General features: G+C 35.6%; 1 protein-coding gene across 1 annotated transcript in view; it reads right to left on the bottom strand.

Annotated features, from left to right (window-relative positions):
• The window catches only part of LRRC9 (leucine rich repeat containing 9), a 139046-nt gene that overhangs the window by 31323 nt on the left and 81914 nt on the right, over positions 1–25809 (bottom strand). The window contains exons 24-29 of the mRNA XM_025392508.1: positions 18189–18319; positions 16531–16639; positions 15740–15879; positions 12146–12282; positions 6622–6839; positions 2332–2400 (exon numbers count right to left, since the gene is read on the bottom strand). Coding sequence (XP_025248293.1) covers positions 2332–2400; positions 6622–6839; positions 12146–12282; positions 15740–15879; positions 16531–16639; positions 18189–18319 — 804 coding nt within the window. The remainder of the gene's footprint in view (positions 1–2331; positions 2401–6621; positions 6840–12145; positions 12283–15739; positions 15880–16530; positions 16640–18188; positions 18320–25809) is intronic.

Below are 25809 nucleotides of genomic sequence, written 5' to 3'. Positions count from 1 at the left end.
ATTGTATATGTATATTTTACATCAATACAAATTTTAAAAAATAAATGAAAAACAATTCATGAAAGTACTATGAGAGCAATACATTAAAATTTTACAGGCCAGGCAAGGTGGCTCACGCCTGTAATCCCAGCACTTTGGGAGGCAGAGGCAGGCAGATCATGAGATCAGGAGATTAAAGCCATCCTGGCCAACATGGTGAAACTCTGTCTCTACTAAAAACACAAAAAATTAGCCAGACATGAAGGCACGCATCTGTAATCTCAGCTACTTGAGAGACTGAGGAAGGAGAATTGCTTGAACCCGGGAGGCAGAGGCTGCAGTGAGCTGAGATCGTGCCACTGCACTCCATCTTGGGTGACAGAGAGAGACTCTGTCTCAAAAAAAAAGAAAAAAAAATTACCTAAAAAGGGCAATTTTCTAGATAATATAACTTATCAGAATAGCTGTTTTAAGAAATACAAACGTGACTAGCTTTATCGCCATTAAAGAATTTAAGTAGTTTAAAATATAACCTCAAAAAATATTAAGCCCAGAGAGTTCTAGAGATAAGGTTTAATTATCCTTCCAGAAGTATATGAGACATTGCATATAAAAACTCCATAGATTGAAGAAAGAGGGAATGCTCCCAAATTATTTTATGAAGCAAGTAAAACTTTGAGAGAGTTGAAAAGAATACTAAAAGATAAAATTATAGGATAATTTTACTTATTTCCATGGATACAGATATGCTACATAAAATATTAGCAAATTGAATCCAATAAAATATAAAACATGACCAAGAAGTATTCATCCCAGGAATTTCAAGATGGTTTAACACTAGTCTATTATTGTAATTTACCATATTAACAGATTAAAGAGAAAAACTATATTACCAATTACTGAAAAAGCAATGCCCATTCAAGACAAAACTGGTAGGAAACTGGAACTAGAATTTCCTTAAGCTGTTAAAGGTTATCTTCCCATAACCTACTGCAAACATCATATTAAGTAGTGACAACTTTAAAGCATTCTTTTGAAGTTAGTAACTTACTATAAGTACTTCTAATGGTACTTCTAATTCAACACTGTACTAGAGGTCCTAGATAGCATGCTAAGAGAAGCAAAGGAAATTAAAAATGTGAGAACTGGAAAGAAATGATAGTCATATTTGCAGATAATAGTCTATAGAGAAAATCCAAAAAAAATTACAAACCATTATAATTAAAAAGAGGGTTCAGCAAGGGTCCTAGATAAAAAGCAATATACAAAAATCAGAATGTATACACTCCAGCAACAAACAATTAGGAAAATAAAGACACTATTTAAAAAGCAATTAAAACAACAATAAATCTAACCAAAGATGATTAAAATCTTTATGGAGAAAATTACAAATATTTATTCAAAGACATGAAATAAATGGAGTGATATTTATGTTAATGTGAAGGCTGAATACTATAAATATTAGGGGATACTGTTTATTGCTATTTTCTTCTTGGTGGAAGTAGCTCTATGATGTGGCCCTCCTGGGTTTTCTCAAACCCTTCACTTCCTCTCTACTAGGGGAAGTTTAGTGATTTAGCTCCCTTCTTGGGAAAAGAGTGTTCTGGAAGAATGTGTTCTGCTCTCCAAGAGTAGCTCTCCTCTTATGCAGAAAAAGCTCGGTGTAGTATTTTCTATATCTGGGTGATCATGACTGACTATTTCTGAAATCTGATAACATGCCCCTTTGATTTCTCACTAAGCTAAGCTGATATTTTTGCCTCTCCATTGTCATATTACTCAATCTGTTTAGAAATTAGATGAACAAGGGTGCTACTTATTGGGTCCCCTCAAAGATTCCAACAGGAAAGGTTGCAACTTTCTCCCCAAATTAATTTATAAATTGAATGCCATTCCAATTAAAATATCAACAAGATTCTCATGTAACTTGACGGGTTGGTTCCTAAAATTTATAGAAAAGTGTAAAGGGCCAAGAATAGCCAAGGCAGTGAAGAAAGAGAAAGAAATAATGAGAAAGAGAAGGAGGTGAAAGAGGAAGAATTAGAGGTGCTTATTCTACCAGACATCAAGGCTTACTACAAAATGTTAATTAATTAACACTATATAATATTGGCACAGGGTTAGAAAAATAGGCCAAGGAATATAATGTGGAAACCTGAAACAGACCTTATTTATACATGACAATGACAGTTTGCACTGTAATCAGTTGGAAGAAGTCAATACACTTGGGCTGGGATAACTGGCTATGCATACAGAAACATAAAATTAAATCCCTTTCTAATACCATATAAAAATAAATTTTATAAAACTACCAGTAAATTAACTAATAAATTAGAATGGTAACATACTCACTGGATTGCCGTACACTGTAAGCTCCCTGAGAGTAGAGATAACATCAAGTTTTTCCAGTTCTGTGATATCCTATTCAAAAGTTAATCAGTTATTATTTGGTTAGACTCAACATCTTCAAATGTAGACTCATTTGAAGTAATTATATGTAAGTGTTAGATTGCAGCTAGCTCATGATTGAATTCTCTGAAGTGAGCTTGAGTGACAGTGACAGTCTTCTGTATTCTTGAAAAAAGGCAGATCTGTGTACTGTAGATTTCAAATACATGACTGGCAAAGATAACAGTCTAACATGGAAAATTGGATATATAGCAGCACTTGTAAGAAAAGACCAAATTTTTTCTCAGAATTATGATTTATTCTAGGACTCAGATTATATTTGGTTAATTCCTCCAGCACATTGACAAAAAACTATGGAAAAGGTGAACCAAATCTAAAAGTTTTAAAGGTATATAACTAAACACAACCTTAACAATAAAAGAATGTGTGCTATTGAGTGGATTGCATCTTGATATACTTGCTGGGAATATATATAGCTGAAAAACTATCTCTCATGTTAAATAATTTGCCTTCTCCATTGCATAGCATTATTTATTAGCTTCCATTTAACATTGGTGAAAGTTTGCAAATATATTTTAGTTTTTGCAAAATTATTTCTAAAATGCTATTTCTGACAAACTTTAGTCAACAAGCTCAGCCTAAAGTTGTTGCTAGTTCATGTAACACAACAAAGTTATTGACATGCCTGTATTCCTTTGTGGAATTACTAGTGGACATATAGCAAATTCTTCTAGTATGTGTAAAAATATGTAGACCTATTTTAGATCATTTGGAAGTGAATTTGATTTTTAAAATGACTGATCTTTACTATTTTGATTTTGGAAGTATCATAAAGGAGGGTTTTGAAAAATCTGTAAATCTATAGAGATATTGTGCATTTTTACCCACAGGCAGTTTCTGTCTGTGGAACCAAGGCCTGATCGGTAATCACGGACATGCGAAAAGTCTTACATTATTTTCTCAAATTAAACCAAACATAACAGTAGTCACTAGTGAAATATTCCTAATCAAAATTTCTGTTTTCACAGAAAATGTTAATATGGGAAATAGACTATTAAATTTGTAGAAGATAATGATGGCATAAACTTTTAAAGAGACATCAGGGAAACTAATATGTCCCTAATTTGGGGGAGAGTGCTGATGGCTTCCCATTTTTAATATGCAGCATTATTTTTTACAGTAGTGTGCTGCTACTGGCTCACAAAGTCAACTGGTAAATTTTTAGGAATTTTGTGAGATGGTGTGTTAGCCTGAAATTGGCTATGACAGAAGAAATTATACCATAGAAATTGGCAAACGTTACTCATTAGGGATTTTTTTCCTCTTGGAGAGCCAGTTGTTAAGCATTAACCAGGATACCAATGGTAGTTACAATGTCAGCGTAAGTACTTAAGGCAATCATAATAATAATTGTGCCTGGATTGGGGCCTTCACTGAGGACAGGAAATAGCAATAGACTATTCTTGGGGTTCTTTTCAGCTTCAGGTGTTTAATTATATGTTTAAAAGTAGACAGAGTAGCTGGATGCCAGGTAGGGGAATCATTTAGACACAGGGATCAAACAGGACTATAAAGGTGAATTAAATAATGAATCTTTCAATTGTGTTTGTGTGATTCTTTCTTTTTTTTTTTTTTTTTTTTGTTGAGACGGAGTCTCGCTCTGTCTCCCGGGCTGGAGTTGCAGTGGCCGGATCTCAGCTCACTGCAAGCTCCGCCTCCCGGGTTCACGCCATTCTCCTGCCTCAGCCTCCCCAGTAGCTGGGACTACAGGCGCCGCCACCTCGCCCGGCTAGTTTTTTGTATTTTTTAGTAGAGACGGGGTTTCACCTTGTTAGCCAGGATGGTCTCGATCTCCTGACCTCGTGATCCACCCGTCTCGGCCTCCCAAAGTGCTGGGATTACAGGCTTGAGCCACCGCGCCCGGCCCGTGTGATTCTTTCTTTAGAAGCAAGACTATAGACAACAATTTGCTAAATCTATATTATTGGACATGATGGCTAAGTAAAAAGCATCACACCAGAATCAAGGGTATGTATTATATTTTATCAAGGATATAGCTTCTGAAGGATGTTAAAGTAGGCCAACGAGGGACTGCATATACCTTCACTTGAAATATTGTTCCTTTGTTAATTTTTCTAGGCTTTCTCCCTTCTATCAGTTTTTATTAACTCAAAGTTATCTGATTGTCCCTTTGTTGAAATTAATGCTGGTATCAGCCTGCCCATGTTGGTATGAATCTAGAGACAGAATCTCTCTCAAAAATAAAATTTGAAAGGAGAGTTCAGAAGTCTGAAGAAAATATGTTTTCAGTAGAATTCAACAGAATTTCCAACATAACCTTTCTATTCCTCTGAGTTCATTTTTTCCCCATCTAAATGTATGGTCACATTAAGGTACTATAATATTAATGGTTAGAATAAGCTTAAAGGCAAAATGATCTATCTAAATTCAATGGAAAATACCATTTCAAGGATAAAAATAAAACAAATAAGGGATGATCATTAAATAATAATACTTACTTCTTCATTCAATGATACGTAGAATCTCTCATATAAGTTGTCATTTAGCTATATTAGATTTTGTTAATAAATAAGCTTGACTAAGTATAGTTGTTATACCAGCTGATCTCTATCGATTCATTTGCTTAAGAGGGATAGAGGAGTAGAGAGCAGGGACACTCTTGTGGAAAAGCAGGTTACCAGGTCTAATCTGGTAACTGGACATCCTGTCAAATAAAGCAATGATACTTGCTAGGAAGAAGGTCCTCATTTATGATATTCTCTTAGCGGTCCTCATTTATAATATTCTCTTAGCAGATCTTCTTGGTTAAGGACTGCCTATAATAAATAAACCTAGAATCTATAGAATTATAAGGCATGGATCCCTGTAAAATGTCACATAATTTCAAGTTTAAAATGGAGATGGTTCGTAAATGAAACACACTCCCTTATTGTATAAGATCACCTCATGGAATCTCACTTGAAGACCTCACATTTTATTCTAAGCTCAGTGGTGTGTGTGATGTGGGAAGGAAGGGCCTGAGAAGGCACTAGGCATGTCCTGGGCCCTATGTGTCCTTGAAATTATTTATTAAAGCTCGATACCAGGTAAGATCTCTGATGAGTGTTAAAGTCTGATTTGACAGTCTTTTTTGTTAGCTCAGTTGCTATCACTGGAAAGATCTCCATAGAAGGGCAATTTTCCTAATTTAGATTTCTTCTTGATAAATCTTAGGAAGAATTATCCCCAGTTTTGGCAGGCTTTTCTCAGATGAATGTTTGAATCTGTATAAATTAGTTGTATACTATTTTTATCTGTATGTACATTCCCTAATTGCTTTGTAGAAAGGGGCATGGCTCATGATTTCCTTCTAACCTTGTCCAGGGCTTTTAAAAAATCACCCCCAGAAAAGGCTTCCTGAACTCTATAGCAAGTAGAGCCACAAATGTTTATGGAGGATCTATTATGTACTGGGTACTATGCTGTATACTGATACAAATGTAGACAAGACAGACTTGCTGCCTGCTCTTGGCGGTTAGTCCAGAGTTCAGTCTGTCTTTGAGGCTATCTTAGAGGTATTGGCAGAAGTAGAAAAGCTGGTAAAAGGAGAGCTAAGAGACCACCACAGAAATGCTGAGAGAAATGTGAGGGCTGTATAAGGTTATGTCTTCAACTCTTATCTGTATGCTATCTCAGGAGAGAGTCTGAGCGGTTCAGTTGGGGCGGTGACCTAAAAGTAACAGGTTAAATTCTCAGCAGGTAAAACTAAGCCAGGATCCTATCTAAGGAAGCCTTGAGTGGGGAGAGATATAACATTAAAGCCGAGCCAAAGTCCGTTATCAGGAGTTGATTCAAATGCCGGGTAGAACAAGTACATATGATAAGTTCAAGGGGCCAAAGGAAGTCCAGAATCAAGATTCAGAAACAACTTGGATCAAGAGCAGTCAAGGAACAAATGAGAACTCTCAGAGAGGACTGATGAGAAGAGCCTTAGAACATGTAGACCTAATCTTTGTTAATGAGCTTGTGCATGTGGCTTTGTCCAGTTCTTAAGTCTAGAAGTAGGGTGAATATTTCTGCATCACAGACTATTTCTATGCCTTGAAATATAGATGGTATATAAATGATAAATAACATACTAGCAACATTTTCATTGATGTTCTTGGAAGCTTTATGTTCAGAACTCAGAGAAACTAAAGCTTGTAAATCCCATAATAAAAAAATAATAGTTACCTGGATTTTATTATATCCTAGGAAGAGTTTCTCTAGTTTTACCAAAGATTGTAATTTGCCCAGTTCTCGTAGTCTGTTTTCCTCCAAGTGAAGTGCCAATAAAGAACTTGGTTTGGCAAAAGCACTGTCATTAAATGATCGGATGCGGTTATGATCCACTACCAATTCCTGAAGGACTACTAAGTTGTCAAGCCCTTCAACTTGGCTGATTTCATTACCTAAAAAGAAAGAAGTCATGATATATCAAGTGAGCCCAAACTTCCTGAATTAAAGGATATCTACTTACATATTAATATCTTTTAATCAGATGATTTTTCAAAAGAAGTAAAGGATTCAAGAAACTTATTTCCAAAGAGAAATTGAAATGTAATTTACAGGAAGGTAGCATCATCATAAAATAATATTTGCTAAAATTTCTCATTTGTGAATTTGAAAGATCAGGATGTGATGTACACAATGTACTGAAATGATCTAATATGTCTGTTCAGTAATTGTTAAAATAGTTGGTATTGACAAAAGTAGATACAGAAAAGTGCTGCAAAACATATGCTTCCTGAGTATATTATTACTCTAATAGACATTACAATAGTATATTTAATTATTTCTTAAAATAGACTAATTTGTTGTATTATGTTAGAAGAACACCATTAATTATGCTGTTCTTTCTCATATTTTTGCACTGCAACCATATTAAACACATCAAAGTTCATTTAATTCTTCAAAACTCTAAACCCTTATTTATAACCTATGATTTCTCTCTATCGTAGCTATCAATAGCTATATAGATAGTAATGATAACTTATATGAAGACTCTTCACTTTACAAAATTTTTTTATATGTACAGTATTTTCTATCAGAGTCTCAAAATACTATAGGGGAAATATTTTATCTCTTTTTTCTAATCAGAAAATTGAGGGTCAGAGAAATTAAGTGGCTTTCTCAAAGACATAAAAATGGCAATATCAGGCCTAACTTAGACTTTTTACAGTTTAAGCTCAATTATCTTTCTAGTATGCCACACTACGTTTCATTCAATATTCATTCTCCTTGATTATTATGTGCTGAATTGTGTCCCCCTGAAATTAATATGTGAAAATCCTAACCTCCAGTACCTCAAAATGTGACTGTATTTGGAGACAGGGTCTTTAAAAGATAATTAACGTTAAAATGAGGTCATTGGGATGAGCGTTAATTTAATATGACTAGTGTCCTCATAATAACTGGCGTAAAGACAGACACATAGACCAATGGAACAGAATAGACAACCCAGAAATAAATCCACACATTTACAGTCAACTCTTTTTTAATAAAGGTGCTAAGAACATACGTTGGGGAAAAGACAGTCTCTTCAATAAATGGTGTGGGGAAAACTGGATATCCCTATGCAGAAGAAATGAAAATTGACCCCTATCTCTTATCATATACAAAAATCAAATCAAAATGGACTTGGCAAAGATTTCTTGTGTAATACGTCAAAAGCACAGGCAGCCAAAGCAAAAATAGACAAATGGGATTGCATCAAGCTAAAAAGCTCCTGAACAGCAAAGGAAACCATCAACAAAGTGAAGAGATAGCTCACAGAATGGGAGAAAGTATTTATAAACTACCCATCTGACAAGGGATTAATAACCAGAATATATAAGGAGCCCAAACAACTCAACAGGAAAAAGGAAATGCATAGACATTTCTCAAAAGAAGAAATACAAATGGTCAATGGGTATATGGAAAAATGCTCAGCATTACTAATCATAAGGGAAATACAAATGAGATATCATCTCACCCCAGTTAAAATGGCTTTTATCAAAAAGACAGGTAATAATAAATGCTGACAGGGATACAGAGAAAGGGGTAGAATGTCTTCAAAGCTCTTTTCAGCCTTTCACTCATCTTTCTGTGTGCTTACTTCCTAAGTAAGCACATACATTTATGACTTCACCTTTCACTTCCATTGTGATCATTCTGAAATAATATATCTCTAGTCCTGACTTGTGGTCCAGTACTATTGCTAGAAAAACTTTCTTTTTTTTTTGAGATGGAGTCTCGCTCTGTTGCCCAGGCTGGAGGGCAGTGGCGGGATCTCGGCTCACTGCAAGCTCTGCCTCCCGGGTTCATGCTATTCTTCTGCCTCAGCCTCCCAAGTAGCTGGGACTACAGGCGCCCGCCACCACGCCTGGCTAATTTTTTGTATTTTTAGTAGAGACGGGGTTTCACCGTGTTAGCCAGGATGGTCTCGATCTCCTGACCTTGTGATCCACCCGCCTCGGCCTCCCAAAATGCTGGGTTTACAGGCGTGAGCCACTGCGCCCAGCCAACTTTCTATTTTTAATGCATCAAAATTGTCACAACACAAACTGATCTTTCTCTACTCTCAAATAAGCAACATTTCCCAATGACTTTAGCTTTAGTACCTCCTCTTGCCCAATCTCCCAGTGAAATTTTAAAAACATCTGGGACAGTTTTTCTCCTTATTTTACATCTAATTAGCCACTAAGTCTTAATATTTCTTCCTTTTAAACTGCCTTTTGGACTCACCTCTTACCACTCCCACTGCCAGCACTCTAGTCTATGCCCTTATTATGTCATTCAAGCTGGATAGAAACTGCATGTGCTTTGAAGGTAGACAGATCTAGGTTTGACTTGGTACCAGAACACACACTGGTGCAAACTTGGCAAATTATTAAACCACACTGAATGTCACTTTTTTCTTTTGTAAAATACATGTAACAATCCTTACCATGTAGAGTTGCTGTGAAGATTAAATATGACAATGATGTAGACAAACACCTTACCCACTGACTCCACAAATGGCAGCTGTTATTGTCAGAGTAAACTGCCTTACTTCCTGCATAAGGCTGCCCTACTCTAATTTGCCATGCTAGCCATGGCATCAGAACACACTCCTCCCTTACATTATTCGATTGAAATAGACCTTCCAGGGTTAGGTTGTCTGCTTTTTTGTATGTCAATGTATCTTTTAAAAGATCTGGGCAGGGATTGGTGGCTCATGCCTGTAATCCCACCATTTTGGGAGGCTGAGGTGAAAGGATCTCTTAAGGCCAGGAGTTTGAGACCAGCCTGAGAAACAAATTGAAACCCCATATCTACAAAAAAAGAGAGAAAAATAAAAAAAATTAGCCAGGCATGGTGGCACAAGCCTATAGTCCCAGCTACACAGGAGGCTGAGGTGGGAGGATCACTTGGGCTCCAGAGGTTGAAGCTGCAGTGAGCTATGATCGTACCAATGCACTCCAGCCTGGGTGATAGAGAGAAACCCGTTCTCAAAAAATAATAATAAATAATAAAATAAAAAATAAAACAAAAACAAAAAACAAACCAAAAAAACACACGAAAACAAATACCAATCTGTCATAGCCATAAAAAAGAATGAAATCATGCCCTCCCTCTACAGCAGCCTGGATGGAGCTGGAGGCCATTATCCTCAGTGAACTAACTCAGAAACAGAAAATCAAATACTGCATGTTCTTATCTACATGTGGGAGCTAAGCAGTAAGTTCACAGTAAGTACACTCCAACAATAAGTACACTGCAAAAAGGGGGAGAATGGGAGTAGGGGTGAGGGTTGAAAAATTAGCTATTGGATACTATATTCACTATTCGGGCAATAGGTACACTAGCAGCCCAATTCCCACCAGAACATAATACCATGTTAACAAAAATACACATGTACCCCTTGAATCTAAAATAATTTTTTTTTAAAAAAAAGATCTGTCATTGTGCTTAATTTCTTGGTTTTAAGGCCAAGTCTCTGGGTTCTTGATCCAAATCACAAGTGCTTTTGATAGATGCATTCAAATTTTTAAAAATATGGTCTAGAAAATCCTGTCTTTGAGAAGTTACTGTACTCAGATCAACTACCTCAGTATCTCCCCACATGGTCCACTGATGGATATACCTGCCTTTCTCCTATGCCATTAAAAATTATTGTTAGACTAATGTCCCAAGCCCTGTGTTTTTCTCATGCTACTTTTCTTAAAGTTTCAAGCTCCTACCTATTATGGACTATATCCTGTACAAATTTCTCTGCTTGACTTTCCCTACTTTGGTCCTGCTCTATATTTTCAACCTCAATTTTTCACTATTATACAAAATTTAAAAATTACTAATTGTTGGTGGGAGTGTAAACTAGTTCAAACATTGTGGAAGACAGTGTCCCAATTCCTCAAGGATCTAGAACCAGAAATAGCATTTGACCCAGCAACCCCATTACTGGGCATATCCCCAAACAATTATAAACCATTCTAATATAAAGACACATGCACACATATGTTTATTGCAGCACTATTCACAATAGCAAAGACTTGAAACCAACCCAAATGCCCGTCCGTGTTAGACTGGATAAAGAAAATGTGGCACATATACACCATGGAATACTATGCAGCCATAAAAAAGAATGAGTTCATGTCCTTTGCAGGGACATGGATGAAGCTGGAAACCCTCATTCTCAGCAAACTAGCACAGGAACAGAAAACCAAACACTGCATGTTCTCACTCATAAGTGGGAGAGAACAATGGGAACACAAGGACACAGGGAGAGGAACATCACACATTGGGGCCTGTCAGGGAGTAGGGGGGCAAGGGAAGGGAAAGCATTAGGAGAAATACCTAATGTAGATGACAGGTTGATGGGTGCAGCAAACCACCATGGCACGTGTATGCCTATGTAACAAACCTGCACATTCTGCACATGTATCACAGAAGTTGAAGTATAATTTAAAAATTACTGTAATGAGGCTTATTTAAATAAAAACTAAATAACATGATCTCATATATTGAAATGAGGATTATTTATCAAATTGATCATGTTTAGAGGATTTATAACTCTCTTAGAAAAGTGCATATTCTTTGTTCTCATCAGGTTGTTCCCTTTTCAAGTGTTGGCCCACAGACACCACAGTTATGTCCTGTGACTCTTTTCCTCCTTTCCCCTGCTTGCAAAGCACTCAGTAATGCTCACCTTCAGTCTAGATTCTATCACTCATTTAAAGAGCTCTATACATGTTCACGAGCTAATCTTTTAATTTCTCTTTTCTCTGAACTTCTGTTGCACTTAAGTTAGTAATACGTAGTCTGAACTTAATTCATCTTTGTCTCAGTACATCTCCACAGATAGATCTTAAACTACTTAGATCAAGGATTTCAATGATACATAATTATAATAACAAAGTACCTCCATATCTTTCATAGTACTTATGACAATTCTGAGTTTAATAAATACTTGTGAATTACCCACTAGTTTTTTTATTGTTTTTTAAGTTGAATACTATATACAAGTAAATTATGATGTAATACTGTCTATATTCTCAGAATACCGCATTGACCTTTGAAAATGGTTTCTAAAAGTATGTAAGTAGCCAGGAAAAATTCATTTGTGATTACTAAAATATTTTTGTCTGTGAATCTGTTTGAGTAAATACTGATGCTTATATTTGCTTATCAAAACAGAATGATGATAAAATCAGTTTTTAAAAATAAAGGCTTATACAATAACAGTATTTCTACTTACCCTGTAGAAAGAGGAATTTTAAATTTCTTAGTCTGTTAAGTTGTAGCTGGATCAAATTACAAATTCCATTGTAGCCCAAATGAAGAACTTCTAAACTGTGCATTATTGGAGGCAAATTTTCACTGCTCATTATGTCTCTGAAACACATAGGTAAGTTTGAGGCCATAAACTTAACTTCAAACCGTGTATATTATAAAAAGACAGTTCAGTATGTGTTTACTATAAACTGAAGTTAAGAAAATATAAATTTATTAATATATCAGAATTAAGCTATAATACATAGTCTGTTTATATTTTATGTAATATTCTTTAAAAAGTATGGTCTAGAATAAAGAAGTACATAAGGTGTTACAATGAAATCAATAGAAAATGTAATCAGGCAAGAAAAAAATGCATCCAGATTGGAAAGGAATAAATAAAACTGTCTTTATTTTCAGATGACATGATCCTGTATTTAGAAAATCCTAAAAGATCCACCAAAAAACTACTTGAAGCAATAAAGGAGTTTAGCAAGGTCACAGGATAAAAGATTAATATACAAAAATCAACTGAATTTTCTACTTACTAGCAATAAAAAATCTGAAAATGAAATTAAGCAAAAATTCTTTTTCACAAAGTATAAAAAAGAATAAAATACTTCAGCATAAATTAATAAAAAGTAGAAAATCTGTACACAGAAAACTACAAAACATTACTGAGAGAAATTAACAAAGATCCAAATAAATAGAGAAATATTCCATGTGTATGGATTAGAAGATTCCATATTACTAAAATGGCAATTCTCCCAAATTGATCAACAGATTCATTTAATACAATCTCTATCAAAAGCCCAGAAGACATCCCCCCCACTCACTGTGAATAACCATCTTGTCCTAAAATTTTTAAAGAAATGTAAAGAATCTAGAATAGTCAAAACAATCTTTTAAAAGAACAAAGTTGGAGAGCTTAAATCAATGATTTTTAAATTTTTTATAAAACCACAGTAATCAAACCAGTCTAGTACTGGCACAAAAGGACAGACATACAGATCAGTGGAACAGAACTGAGTACAGAAATAAACCCTTACATTTATGCTTAACTGATTTTTAGCAAAGATGCCAAAACAATTAAATAGAGGAAAGGAGAGTGTTCTAATAAAATGGTGCTCAGACAACTGAATATCCACATACAAAAATAGATTTAGACCTCACTCCTACCTCACAACGTACACAAACATTCAACTCAAAACAGATCACAGGACTAGATGTAAGAGTGAAAACATAAAACTTTTTAAAGAAAACAAGAGAACATCTTTGTGACCTTAGGTTAGGCAAAGAATTATTACATATAACACCTAAACTGCAATCTGTAAGAGAAAAGTTGATAAATTAGACTTTATCAAAATTAAAATTCCTTCAAAGACATCATTTAAGAAAATGAAAAGAGAAGCCACGGATTGAGAGACAATGTCTGTAAATCATTTATTTAATAAAGGGCTTACACCCAGTATAAAGACACTTAATAATGAAAAGCCAAGCAACCTAATTAAACAATTAGGATTTTTAGGTTTTAGATTTGAATAGAGATTTTACCAAAGAAGATATATGAATGATTAATAAGCATATGAAAAACTGCTCAACACTATTTGTCATTAGGAAAATACAAATTAAAACCACAATGAGATACCACTTCGAATGTATTAGAATGGCTATACTATAAAAGACAGGCACGCACTGGCAGAGATGTGCAGGAATTAGAATTTTCATATGCTGCTGGTGATAATGAAAAATGGTGCAACCATTTGGGAAAACAGTTTAGCAGTTTCTTAAATAGCTAAATGTTAAGTTACCATATGACCCAACCATTCCATGCATAGGTATCTACCCAAAATAAACACAATGAAAATATGAGTGCACACAAATACTTGTACACAAGTGTTTAAAGCAGTGTTATTCAAACCAGTCAAAAAGTGGAAACAATCCAAATTTCCATCAACTGATGAATAAACATTATGTAACATATCCATATAGTCATATCCATAGTGAAATAGCCAATATATTCAGCAATAAAAAGGAGTGAACTACTAACACATCCTATAATGTGAATGAACCTTGAAAACATGCTGAGTGTAAGAAGCCAGAGGCAAAAGACCACCTATTTTATAGTTCCATTTATATGCAATGTCTAGAAAAATACAATTCTAGAAAACAGATTAGAGGCTGTTTGGGACTAGAGGTGGGAAAGGAAATTGACTGTAAATAGACATGAAGGATCTTTTTGGTGAGATGGAAAATGTTATGAAATTATATTGCAGTTATGATTATACAACTATAAATTTAGTAAAATTATTGAATTATACATTTAATATAAGTAAACATGATATATAAACTGCCACTTCAATAAAACTATTAGAAAAATCAAATATGAATAGGATCCAAAAAAGTATGTATATAAATGAAATATTCATAGTAGCTTTAATCATAATAGCCTAAAATTAGGAACAACCAAAATGTTCATCAATGATAAAAGCATAAATAACTTGTCATATAATACATATAATAGAATACTATTTGGCAATAAAATGAAATAAATTACTGACACTTGCAACAAAATGAACGAATCTCAAAAGCATTATGCTAAGTAAAAGGAGCCAGACACAAAAACTACTTACTACATAATTCCAATTATATGAAATTCTAGAAAAAGGCGAAATTACAGCAAGAGAGCAGATTAGTGGTTGTTGCCAGGTGCCAGGTGTCAGGGGAGGGATTACAAATGAACTTTTTGGAATGGGAATACTTTGTATTTTGATTGTGGTAGAGGTTTTATGATTGAATACATTTGTCAAAATTCATTAAACTTTACACTTAAATTGGTCAGTTTTGTTGCATGGAAATTATACTTTGATAGAGGTAATAAAAGGCACAAGGAATGTTCTTTATTGGGAAAACTGGAATGAAAGTATTCTGATTTGGAGATACACATTATAAATATATATATATAATATATGATATGTATTATATGATATGATATATATATGTTCTATCAAAATATGTAAGGAGGTGGAAGGTTTGTCTTCATTTTTTGCGTAAAGTATATATTCCATTGGTGCTGAGTCATTAAGTGACCAGATAAATAATTTAGAAATAAAAGCAAAACAAATGCTAAAAAAAAAATCCCATTTCCATGCTACTGTGTATAGGGTTCCTTTGTGGGTTGATAAAAATGTTTATGATGAATAAACTAAAAATTGCTAAATTGTACACACAGGGTGAGTTTTATGGTATGTGAATTGTACCTTAATTTTTAAAAAAGAAACCCAAGGTCACCAAACATGCAGTACAAGGCCTTTTGTTTGTTTGTTTTTTGTTTTTTTCCCTTTGTTCACAATACAGGTTTGAAATGGAGAAGGCAGGGAATAAACAATGAGAGAAACATTTTGAGTATCTTTTTATTTATGAAGTTTATTTTTGGTATGTAGCTATAAATAAAATAGGTATTACAATAAGCTAAATGTTATGTACTGGAATGTGTTACTGCTATCATTAATGTGATTAACTGCTTTTAAAATTCCCAGCCAAAATTAGTTATAATCATAAAAATAAAGAATACTACCTGTTTGTTTTTGAAATTCCTTGCTGTCCATAGCCACTTGAAGGCACTTTCTGGTACAGTAGTTGTCTATTGGTTAAGTGAGTCTGAGGCTTTAGTCTGGGCATGATTGATTCAATATGATTATAGTTGAGGCATAAGACCTACAGAAAGAATATCTTATTAATCAGAAATCCTGGAAATTATTAAAAATTGTATGGATAAAACTTGGCATATACCACATAATTTAATAATATATTAGTGCTAAAACAACAAATGTTTATATCCTAAATAATCTAGACTTAGTTTTGAATGTGTTTTTAATCTGACATTCTGGGAAATTACAATACTTCACATGGAGACTCTAGAAAGCTCCTCAGCTTTCTCAATCTGTACTCCTGATTTCTCCAAACCTGACAAGGATGAAATAATTTTTAGTCGAAGAGACAGCTATTTATCTATGTTTAAAAGGCCTTAGTAGATGGCTGAGTCAAGGAAATAATAAAGGAGGCAATAAGGCCATTTAAAGAACCTAGAAACTTCTTACCATGTCTGCCTTCAATCCCATCTCTGACTACAGAGGAAAATTTACTACATATGTGACAATCACATAAAACTGAGGTCAAAGCAAAATCACTTTGGAAGGTAATAGTTTTTTTCTTGCTTAGTAAAAAAACAAACAAAAAAAACCCAAAGAAAATTTAGGAATAATTTATCTACTTTAATAATGTGGAAATATCATTTAATCCAAAGTAAAGAAGATAAAAACTTGCATTGGAAACCTTGAAAGAAAGAAAAATTTGTGAATGACTCACCTTCACATTAGGTAGATAGATTAATCCACTGAATGAAGTAAGATTATTGTTCTGTAGATTCACTTTACATACATTTCTAAATTGGTCGACTGGAATCAAATCCACTGTTCTGAATTTAGACAAATACAGTTACTATTTTAATAGGACAGGAAAATATAGGAAAAGGTGAGTTCCTTCACATATAGCCACCGAAGACATTAAAAATAGTCTCACCTGACAAATATAAAAATAATTACTTTAATGTAAAATGAATTGGTTAAATGATTAGCTGAATATACATTTTTGGTTGGATACATATGCAAGAAAGTGACATAGAATTTGGTTGCTTTCAAAAAAAATCTATTACCATATAAACATAGCACTATTATAGAAGAAACTTGTAAAAGAGACATTCCACTTTCTTTATAAATTCACATATATGTTCATGAAATCATAGTGAAGTTGATATAGTAAATCATAAGATTTTCAGGTTATAAACTTCAGATGATATATATGAAGCAGGTCATTTCTGAAATACCAGGAAGTGGCTAGGGATGGGAAAGGAAAGGAAAAGCAGGTAAGGGCTTTGAAAATAAGAGTTTCTGTGAGATCTTCTGGAAACCTTTATTGCATTCCACCCTGTGTGAACATTTTGGTAATTAAACAGAATGCTTGATTCACAGTCCATAGCTATATCTTCATTTGAGCCATGACAGAGAAGAGCATAAAACTACATCCCTTTCCCTAACCAGTTCTCTAAACAAATCCTAAACTTGAAGTTACAATTATGACATACTTTTACCCATTAATAAGTTATTCATTCATTCAACATAATTTCATTAGTATTTCCTAAGTGCAGCGAATGTGTTTGGAAAGGCTACAAGAAAGATGAAAGAAACGTTTCAGCCCCCAAGAAGAGGGAGCCAGAAAAATGAAAATAAAGAGAATTGCTATGATAGAGTTAGCATCTCTATCATACCAATGTAATGGCATTTTGGGGAAATAAAATCTGTAGCATGGAGCAGAAAGATCTTGAGATGATATTTGGAGCATTTGTAGGTATTTGTCGAGCAAATTAGCAGAAAAGAGTTCTAGGCAGTGCAACAGGTACAAACAAAGGCAGAAACAAACATGAAAAAATATCTTATGATTGAGATTCAGTAACTAGAATATTTCAGAATTCCTGAAATATGAAGTGTCATGGGCAGTAAAGAAAAGGACTACAATAGATAATAATGGACAGATAATAAAGAGTCTTTTATGCCATACAAAGGAATTTTTAATTTTAGGCTGGGCACAGTGGCTCACACCTGAAATCCCAGCACTTTGGGAGACTGAGGCAGGTGAACCACTTGAGCCCATGATCGGCGACTAGCCTGGCAAGATGGCATAAATGCTGTCTCCACAAAAAGTACAAAGAAAATTTGCCATGCTTGGTGGCATGTGCCTATAGTAGGAGGATCGATTGAACCTGCAAGGTTGAAGCTGCAGTGAGCCATTTTTTGAGACCCCATCTTAAAAAACACGCATTACTTAGCATGAACCTTTGCAGTAGAGTAGATAATTTTATGAGTTATTGATTATATTTATATAAGATGTATACATTTATAAGCTTCAGAAAAATGATAATTACATAATGTAATTATAATGTAAAAAGGCATATAATAAAATGATTGTACCTAATGGATGATGAAGTCCAATTTAGTTCTTGCATTTGCATGAAGTTGGAATGTCCTTGTCGTTCTGCAATCATGTCAGAAGTAAGTCTACCACCAAACAAATCTTTTGCATTCTCAGTCTCTGGTGGTTCCTATATGAAGGCATTTACAAAATGATGTCCTGTCTTACAGATGACTAAATTATGTAGTTCTCTGATTTCAGGTAAAAATTCAGTGGACTTATTTTTCCAGATTCCTCCTACTAAGTAGAACTAAATCCTGTGCATTATATATAAAACAAACATATGCAGGGCAAGGTGGCTAATACCTATAATCCCAGCACATTGGGAGGCCAAGGTGGGAGGATTGCCTGAGTCCAGGAGTTCGAGATGAGGCTGGGCAACAAAGTGAGACCCTGTCTCTACAAAAGCAAAAAAGAATTAGTCAAGCACAGTGGCACATGCCTGTAGTTGTAGCTATGTGGGAGGCTGAGGCCAGAGAATGTCTTGAGCACAGGAGTTCAGAGGCTGCAGTGAGCTATGATCATGCCACTGGATTCCAGTCTGGGTGACAGAGTGAGACCCTGTCTCTAAAAAATTTTTTAATTAAAAAAATTAAAACCAAACATATGAATACTGAAAGATGTGGAGAAGGCAGCAGACCAGGTAGGTACCTCAGGACCTGAGGAATGACACCCTGGATTTTCTTTTTGCCTCACCTTCTCTACTGGGTGCTAGAGAAGCTAGAAACCCAGAAATGACAATAAGAAAAAAACAAGACAAAGTACACAAAAAGCCTACTGTCTCTAGTCAAAGGATCAGGAAAGGGGAAGCCTAGCACAGCAGAAAACTTTAGACAATAACAAGCCTACTCCTGCTAAACCCTACAGAATAAACTGTGGCCCCAACTTCATGCCCACAAGTAAAAGCAGAATGGGCTGCTTAGACTTTAACCTGTGCTCATTTGTAACAAGGCACTTCTCCATTATCCACCTGCTGAGTGGGAACCTGGACTTTCATCCCCCATCAGCAGTAACACATGGCCCCACTTCCTACCTGCAAGTGTTATTGTAGATAACATGGGGAGTCTGGATTCCCACTTCCACCCACTCATAATGAGTTATCTGTGGAGCATCAATTAGGTGTTCCTGTCTCTCCCAGCCAGGATGAATCAGTGGAGGGAAATAGTAACAAGGAGTTCCTTCCTTCCCAGCCCGAGTAAATCAATGGAAGTCTGGTGGGGAGCATGAACTCCTACTCTAGCCTAGCAGTTAATGAAGAACACACCTCCAGGTTGTCAACAGAGGCCACATGGAGGAACTTGGACTTCTATCTCCCACCTGACAGCAACGAAGTGGTTCCCCATCTTCTCACTGGTATAGTGTCAAGGGAAGGCTTGCTAAAATAGATTTAAATAAGACCCACATAATACCCCAAATGTCCAGAATAAAATAAAAAATATGTCATGCTAAGAACCAATAACATCTCAACTTGAATGTGAAAAGACAATCGACAGATGCCAACTTTGAAATGATACAAATATTTTTAATTGTCTGAAAGGCATTTCAAAGCAGTCAAAGGAAAAATGCTCAACAAGGGATTATGAACATACTTGAAACAAATGAAAAAACAGAAACCTTTAGCAAAGAGATAAGTGATAGCAAAGCAATAGAAGATATGAAGAATGAAATGAAAATTTTAGAATTGAAAAATACTATAAACAAATATATGCAATGGATAGGGACTCAATAGCAGAATGGAGAGAAAAGAGAAAAAAATAACTTGAAGACAGAACAATAGAAATTACCCAGTATGAACAAAAGAGAAACAGACCCATAAATAAATGAGCCTCACTTTACCAAGACAGACACATCCTGTACTTGCGGAACCATACAAAAGATTTAATATTAGTATCACTAGATTCATAGAAAAAGGAGAGAAATAATGTGGGGCTGAAAAAGTATTTGAAGAAATTATAACCAAAAATCTTCCAAATTTGGCAAAAGACATAAACCAAGAAGCTAAGAATCTAATCAAACCTCAGATGGGAAAAAAACCCAAATCCATGCAAGGACATGTAATAATCAGAATCAAATTTCTAAAAACTAATGGCAGAGAAAAAAGGCATGAAAACAGTGACAGAGGAATTAAATCTTACCTGTGAGGGAAAAACAATGTGAGTGACAGCAGATTTCTAATCAGAAAGCATGGAAACCAGAGGATGTGGCACAACATTTTCAAGTGGTGAAAGAGAAACATCAACCCAGAATTGTATATCCAGGGAAAATATCATTCAGAAATAAAAAGAGAAAGCAAGACATTCTCAAAGGAAGGAAAACTAAGCAAACTGTTACCAGCAGACCTACCTTAAGAAATGACTAAAGAAAGTTCTTGAAATGGAAAGGAAAAAAAAGGAATCTTGGAATGCCAGGAAAGAGGAAAGCACAATGGAAAGAGTATTAATAAACTTTCCTTCTTTTCTTGATTTTTCTAAATTATCTTTGATTAGTTGATGTAAAAAAACCTATAATATTGTCTCATTTGTTCTCAGTGTATATAGTGAAAATATAAACAGGGGAGAAGAAATAGACTGAAAGGAAAGTAACATTTCTACACTTTACTCAAACTGGTAAAATGTCAACCCTAACAGACTATAATAAAGTATGTATATGCATTGTAATACTTAGAACAACCACTAAAAAAAACTATATGGAGAGATACACCAAAAAACACTATGGATAAATAAAAATAGAATTTCAAAATGTGTTCAAGAAGCTCACGGGAAGGCACAAAGAAAGAAAACAGAAGAAAGATAAACAAAGGAAACAAATATAAAACAAGAAAACAAAGTGGCAGACTTAAGACCTAACAGGTCAGTTAACTATATTAAATATAAATGGCCTTTGTTCATCAATTAAAATATAAAAATTAGCTAAAAGATAACATGATCCAACTGTATGTTGTCAACAAGAAACTCACTTCAAATATAATATATGCAGGTTGAAAGTAAAAGAACAGAAAAAGATATCCTATACATTAATCAAAAGAAAGCAGGAGTGGCTTCATTAACCTCAGATAAAGTAAACTTTGAAGCAAAGGAAATTACCAGAGTCAGAGGGGACACTACCTACTGATAAAAGGGTCAGTCCACCAAGAAGACGTAACAGTCTTAAATGTGTATGTACCAACAACAGAGCTGCAAAATATTTGAAGCTAGAGTCCCCAATTATTTTAGCCAATGATGTAGGTATTGCTGTGAAGGAATTTTGTAGACATAATTAAAACTCCTAGCAAGCTGACTCTCAATAAGGAGATCATCTTGAACAATCTGGATGGGCGTGATTCAAACAATTGCAAGGCTTTAAAAGCAGAGGTGAGGTTCCTGAAAGAAAGAATTTTCCTGAAGAAAATCCACTCATGGACAGCAGCTTTCATCTATGCCTGTGAGCCCCAGCCTGCCCATAATCTTCGCTTCCTGATGGCCTGTCCTATGGATTTCAGACTTGTTTAGGCAGTCCCCTCCATTATTAAATATTCCTTGATATCTATATATCTATATATAGACATAGATATCTCTATATGTATATCTGTCTTACTAGTTCTGTTTCTCTTGTTGAATCTTCAATAATAAAATCTCAAAATAAGTTTTAAAAACATTAATTCAGCCTTAGAAATACCATTGCTTTTGTGTTTTTCATAATTATACAAGCAACATATGATTAGTGTCCTCCTAAATCAGGGATTGGTAAATGTTTTCTACAGTTTTCCTGTAAAGAGTCAGTCAATATTTTAGCCTTTGGGAACACTAGCTTCTCTGTTACTATTTAATTTTGCCACTGCAGTGTGAAAGCAGTCATAGACTATATATAAACAAACAGGCATGGATGTGTTCCAATAAAATTTTATTTACAAAAATAAGTGGCAGGTCACATTTGGCCCAAGGGCTATTGTTGACAATCTATTTCAGACAAATGGTTTGAACTTCATCTAAATAAAACTGGTAAGTCATTTGATCTACTTTTACTCAAACTCCTTTCTTTTTTTCTACTCTGTTAAAACTTCATATCTAAATTGAGAATATGTATCCTTAATGCAAAAAATAATCTTTTAAAAATAAAAGTATGTGGGAACAAAAGATAAAATGAAAACACAACTACCCAAATCATTCTTTGGTTCCTCCTAGTCTATGCCCTCCCTGGGTTTCTACTCCCACTCCAAAGAAGACAATGTAATTATATATCTAGAGAGTGTTGGACAGAGAATGAGGCTCATGTGCCTATGATTTACCATTAAACAGTCATATAATTTGGAAGAAGTCATGTAACTTCTCTAGAGTTGCTTGTGTTCATACATAAAATAAAGGATTTTGACTATGCCATTTCCAAAGTCTATTTATATCTCAGACACTCTAGCATTATATATTACTGTATTACCTACCTCTGCACCCACTTTTCATGACTTCTTTTTCTACATATGTTTAATAAATGCAAGTATTAGAGCCTCACTTAGATTTCTTTTCTTTCTCTACTCTCTTCCATTAGACGATATTGCATATGCTTTTGGTCTTAACTGTTAACTGTCTTCAAATTACATTCAAGTCCAAACATATGTAAAGTAAATTTTCATACGCAAATTTAATCCTGTGATTTCAACTGCCCGCTTGACATCTCCAGTCAGATGATCTCCATATAAAACTAAAGTCCAATACTAATCATCTCACACCCCGAAATTGCTTTTCTTCCTATATTCATATTCTGTTATGGTGTCTTTTATTGGCATAGACTCAAACCTTGTAGACATCTTTCAGTCTTCCTTTCCTTTGCTCTTCAAATCCAATGCATTCCCATTACCTTGCATTTAAAATCTAAATTCTTCAGTCTAGTCTTCAAGATGTCCAATTATTAATTCATACATTTATATTTTGCCTCATTCCACAAATAATTTGTGGCAGCTTACAGGAAACACATATAATCAAAGAGTAAAATGCAAATCAAACATAATGAAAATCAAGCTCACTAGGATTAGTGACAAAAAGACTATAAGATCCTATACGGTTTATATTATTGAATCATAAATTTGGTCCTGAGCTTTTAGGTAAAGTGAAAAGGAATATAATTAAATAATACTCATTGATATGGATTGGCTCTGTGTTCCCACCAAAATCTCATCTTGAATTGTAATAATCCCCTCCTGTTGTGGGAGGGACCCAGTGGGAGCTAAGTGAATCACAGGGGTGGGTTTTTCCTGTGCTGTTCTCATGATAGTGAATAAGTCTTATGAAATCTGATACTCTTATAAAGGGGAGTTCCCCTGCACATGCTGTCTTGCCTGCCACCATGTAAGACCTGCCTTTGCTCTTCCTTCATCTGCCATGATTGTGAAGCCTTCCCAGCCATGTGGGACTGTGAGTCCATTAAACTTCTTTCCTTTATAAATTACACAGTCTCAGGTACGTCTTTATTGGCAGCATGAGAACAGACTAATGCAGTAAATTGTAGAGTCATGTGCTGCTGTAAAGATACCCAAAAATGTGGAAGTGACTTTGGAACTGGGTAACAGGCAGAGGTTGGAACAGTTTGGAGGGCTTAGAAGAAGATGGGAAAATGTGGGAAAGTTTGTAACTTCCTAGAGACTTGTTGAATGGTTTTGGCCAAAATGCTGATAGCGATATGGACAATAAGGTCCAGGCTGAGGTGGTCTCAGATGGAGATAAGGAACTTGTTGGGAACTGGATTAAAGGTCACTCTTGCTATGCAAAAAGATTGGTGACATTTTGCCGCTGCCCTAGAGATCTGTGGAACTTTGAACTTGAGAGAGATGATTTAGGATATCTGGTGAAAAATTTCTAAGTAGCAAAGTGTTCAAGAGGAAGCAAAGCATAAAAGTCTGAAAAATTTGCAACCTGATGATGCAGTAGAAAAGAAAAACCCATTTTCTGGGGAGAAATTCAAGCTAGCTACACAAATTTGCATAAGTAACAAGGTGCCAAATGCAAATCACCAAGAGAATGGGGAAAATGTCTCCAGGGCATGTCAGAGACCTTCATGGCAGCCACTCCCATCACAGGCCTGGAGGCCTAGGAGGGAAAAAATGATTTCCTGGAGCAGTCCAGGGCCCCCCTACTGTATGCAGCCTGGGGACTTGGTACCCTGTGTCCCAGTCACTCCAGTCATGGCTAAAAGGGGCCAATATATAGCTCAAGCCATGGCTTCATAGGGTGCAAGCCCCAAGCCTTGGCAGCTTTGAAATGGTGTTGGTCTTGTGGGTACACAGAAGTCAAGAATTGAGGTTTGGGAACCTCTGCCTAGATTTCAGAGGGTGTATGGAAATGCCTAGATGTCCAGGCAGAAGCCTGCTGCCCTCTGCTAGTGCAGTGCCAAAAAGAAATGTGGGGTGGGAGACCCCACACAGAGTCCCCACTGGGGCACTGCCTATTGGAGCTGTGAGGAGAGGACCACCGTCTTTCAGACCCCAGAATGGTAGATCCACCCACAGCTTGCACTGTGCACCTGGAAAAGCCACAGACACTCAATGCCAGCCTGTGAAAGCAGCTGGGAGGGAGGCTGTATCCAGCAAAGCCACAGGAGTGGAGCTGCCTAAGGCTGTGGGAGCCCACCTCTTGCATTAGCGTGACCTGGATGTGAGACATGGAGTCAAAGGAGATCATTTCAGAGCTTTAAGACTTGGCTGCCTCACTGGATTTTGGACTTGCATGGGGCCTGTAGCCCCTTTGTTTTGGCCAATTTCTCCCATTTGGAATGGGTGTATTTACCTGATGCCTGTACCCACATAGTATCTAGAAAGTAACTAACTTGCTTTTGATTTTACAGGCTCATAGGCAGAACGGACTTGACTTGTCTCAGCTCACACTTTGGATTGTGGAATTTTGAACTAATGCTGAAATAAGTTGGGGGACCGTTGGGAAGGCATGATTGGTTTTGAAATGTTAGATCATGAGATTTGGGAGGGGCCAGGGGTGGAATGATACGGTTTGGCTCTGTGTCCCCACCCAAATCTCACCCTGAATTGTAATAATCCCCACGTGTCATGGGAGGGACCCAGTGGGAGGTAATTGAATCATGGGGTCGTGTTTTTCTTATGCTGTCTCATGATAGTGAATAAGTCTTATGAGATCAGATGGTTTTATAAAGGGGAGTTCCCCTGCACATGCTCTCTTGCCTGCTGCTATGACTTTGCTCTTCCTTTGTCTTCCATTATGATTGTGAGGCCTCCCTAGCCATGTGGAACTGTAAGTCCATTAAACCTCTTTCCTTTATACATTGCCCAGTCTTGGGTATGTCTTTTTAGTAGCGTGAGTTGAGACTAATACACTCATTGTCAGTGAGCAGAACGTAACTTTTCCTTAGGGGTAAATGTTTTTCTTACATTTATTTCTATAAGTGCTTTCTCATGTGGCCCTTCAAATGAGGTCACAGAGAGAGAGGACAGGTAAGATCCTCAACATCTTTAGAGTAAATGCAATACTGGTCTTATAGGAGTATTTTAAAAAACATTCTTCAGTGAAAGCTAACAACTAAATAAAGCCCAGTATACAAGGTTCTAGGGAATTTGTATGTGTTGGAGTGAGAAAGTTTTAGTGACCCATTCTGAGGAGGGTCCAGAAAACAGAAGGGTTAGGATTA

The sequence above is a fragment of the Theropithecus gelada genome, chromosome 7b, assembly GCF_003255815.1.
Source record: "Theropithecus gelada isolate Dixy chromosome 7b, Tgel_1.0, whole genome shotgun sequence".
Classification (NCBI taxonomy): Eukaryota; Metazoa; Chordata; class Mammalia; order Primates; family Cercopithecidae; genus Theropithecus; species Theropithecus gelada.
Note: the sequence above shows the minus strand (reverse complement) of the source record. Positions and strands in the feature narration are given on the sequence as shown.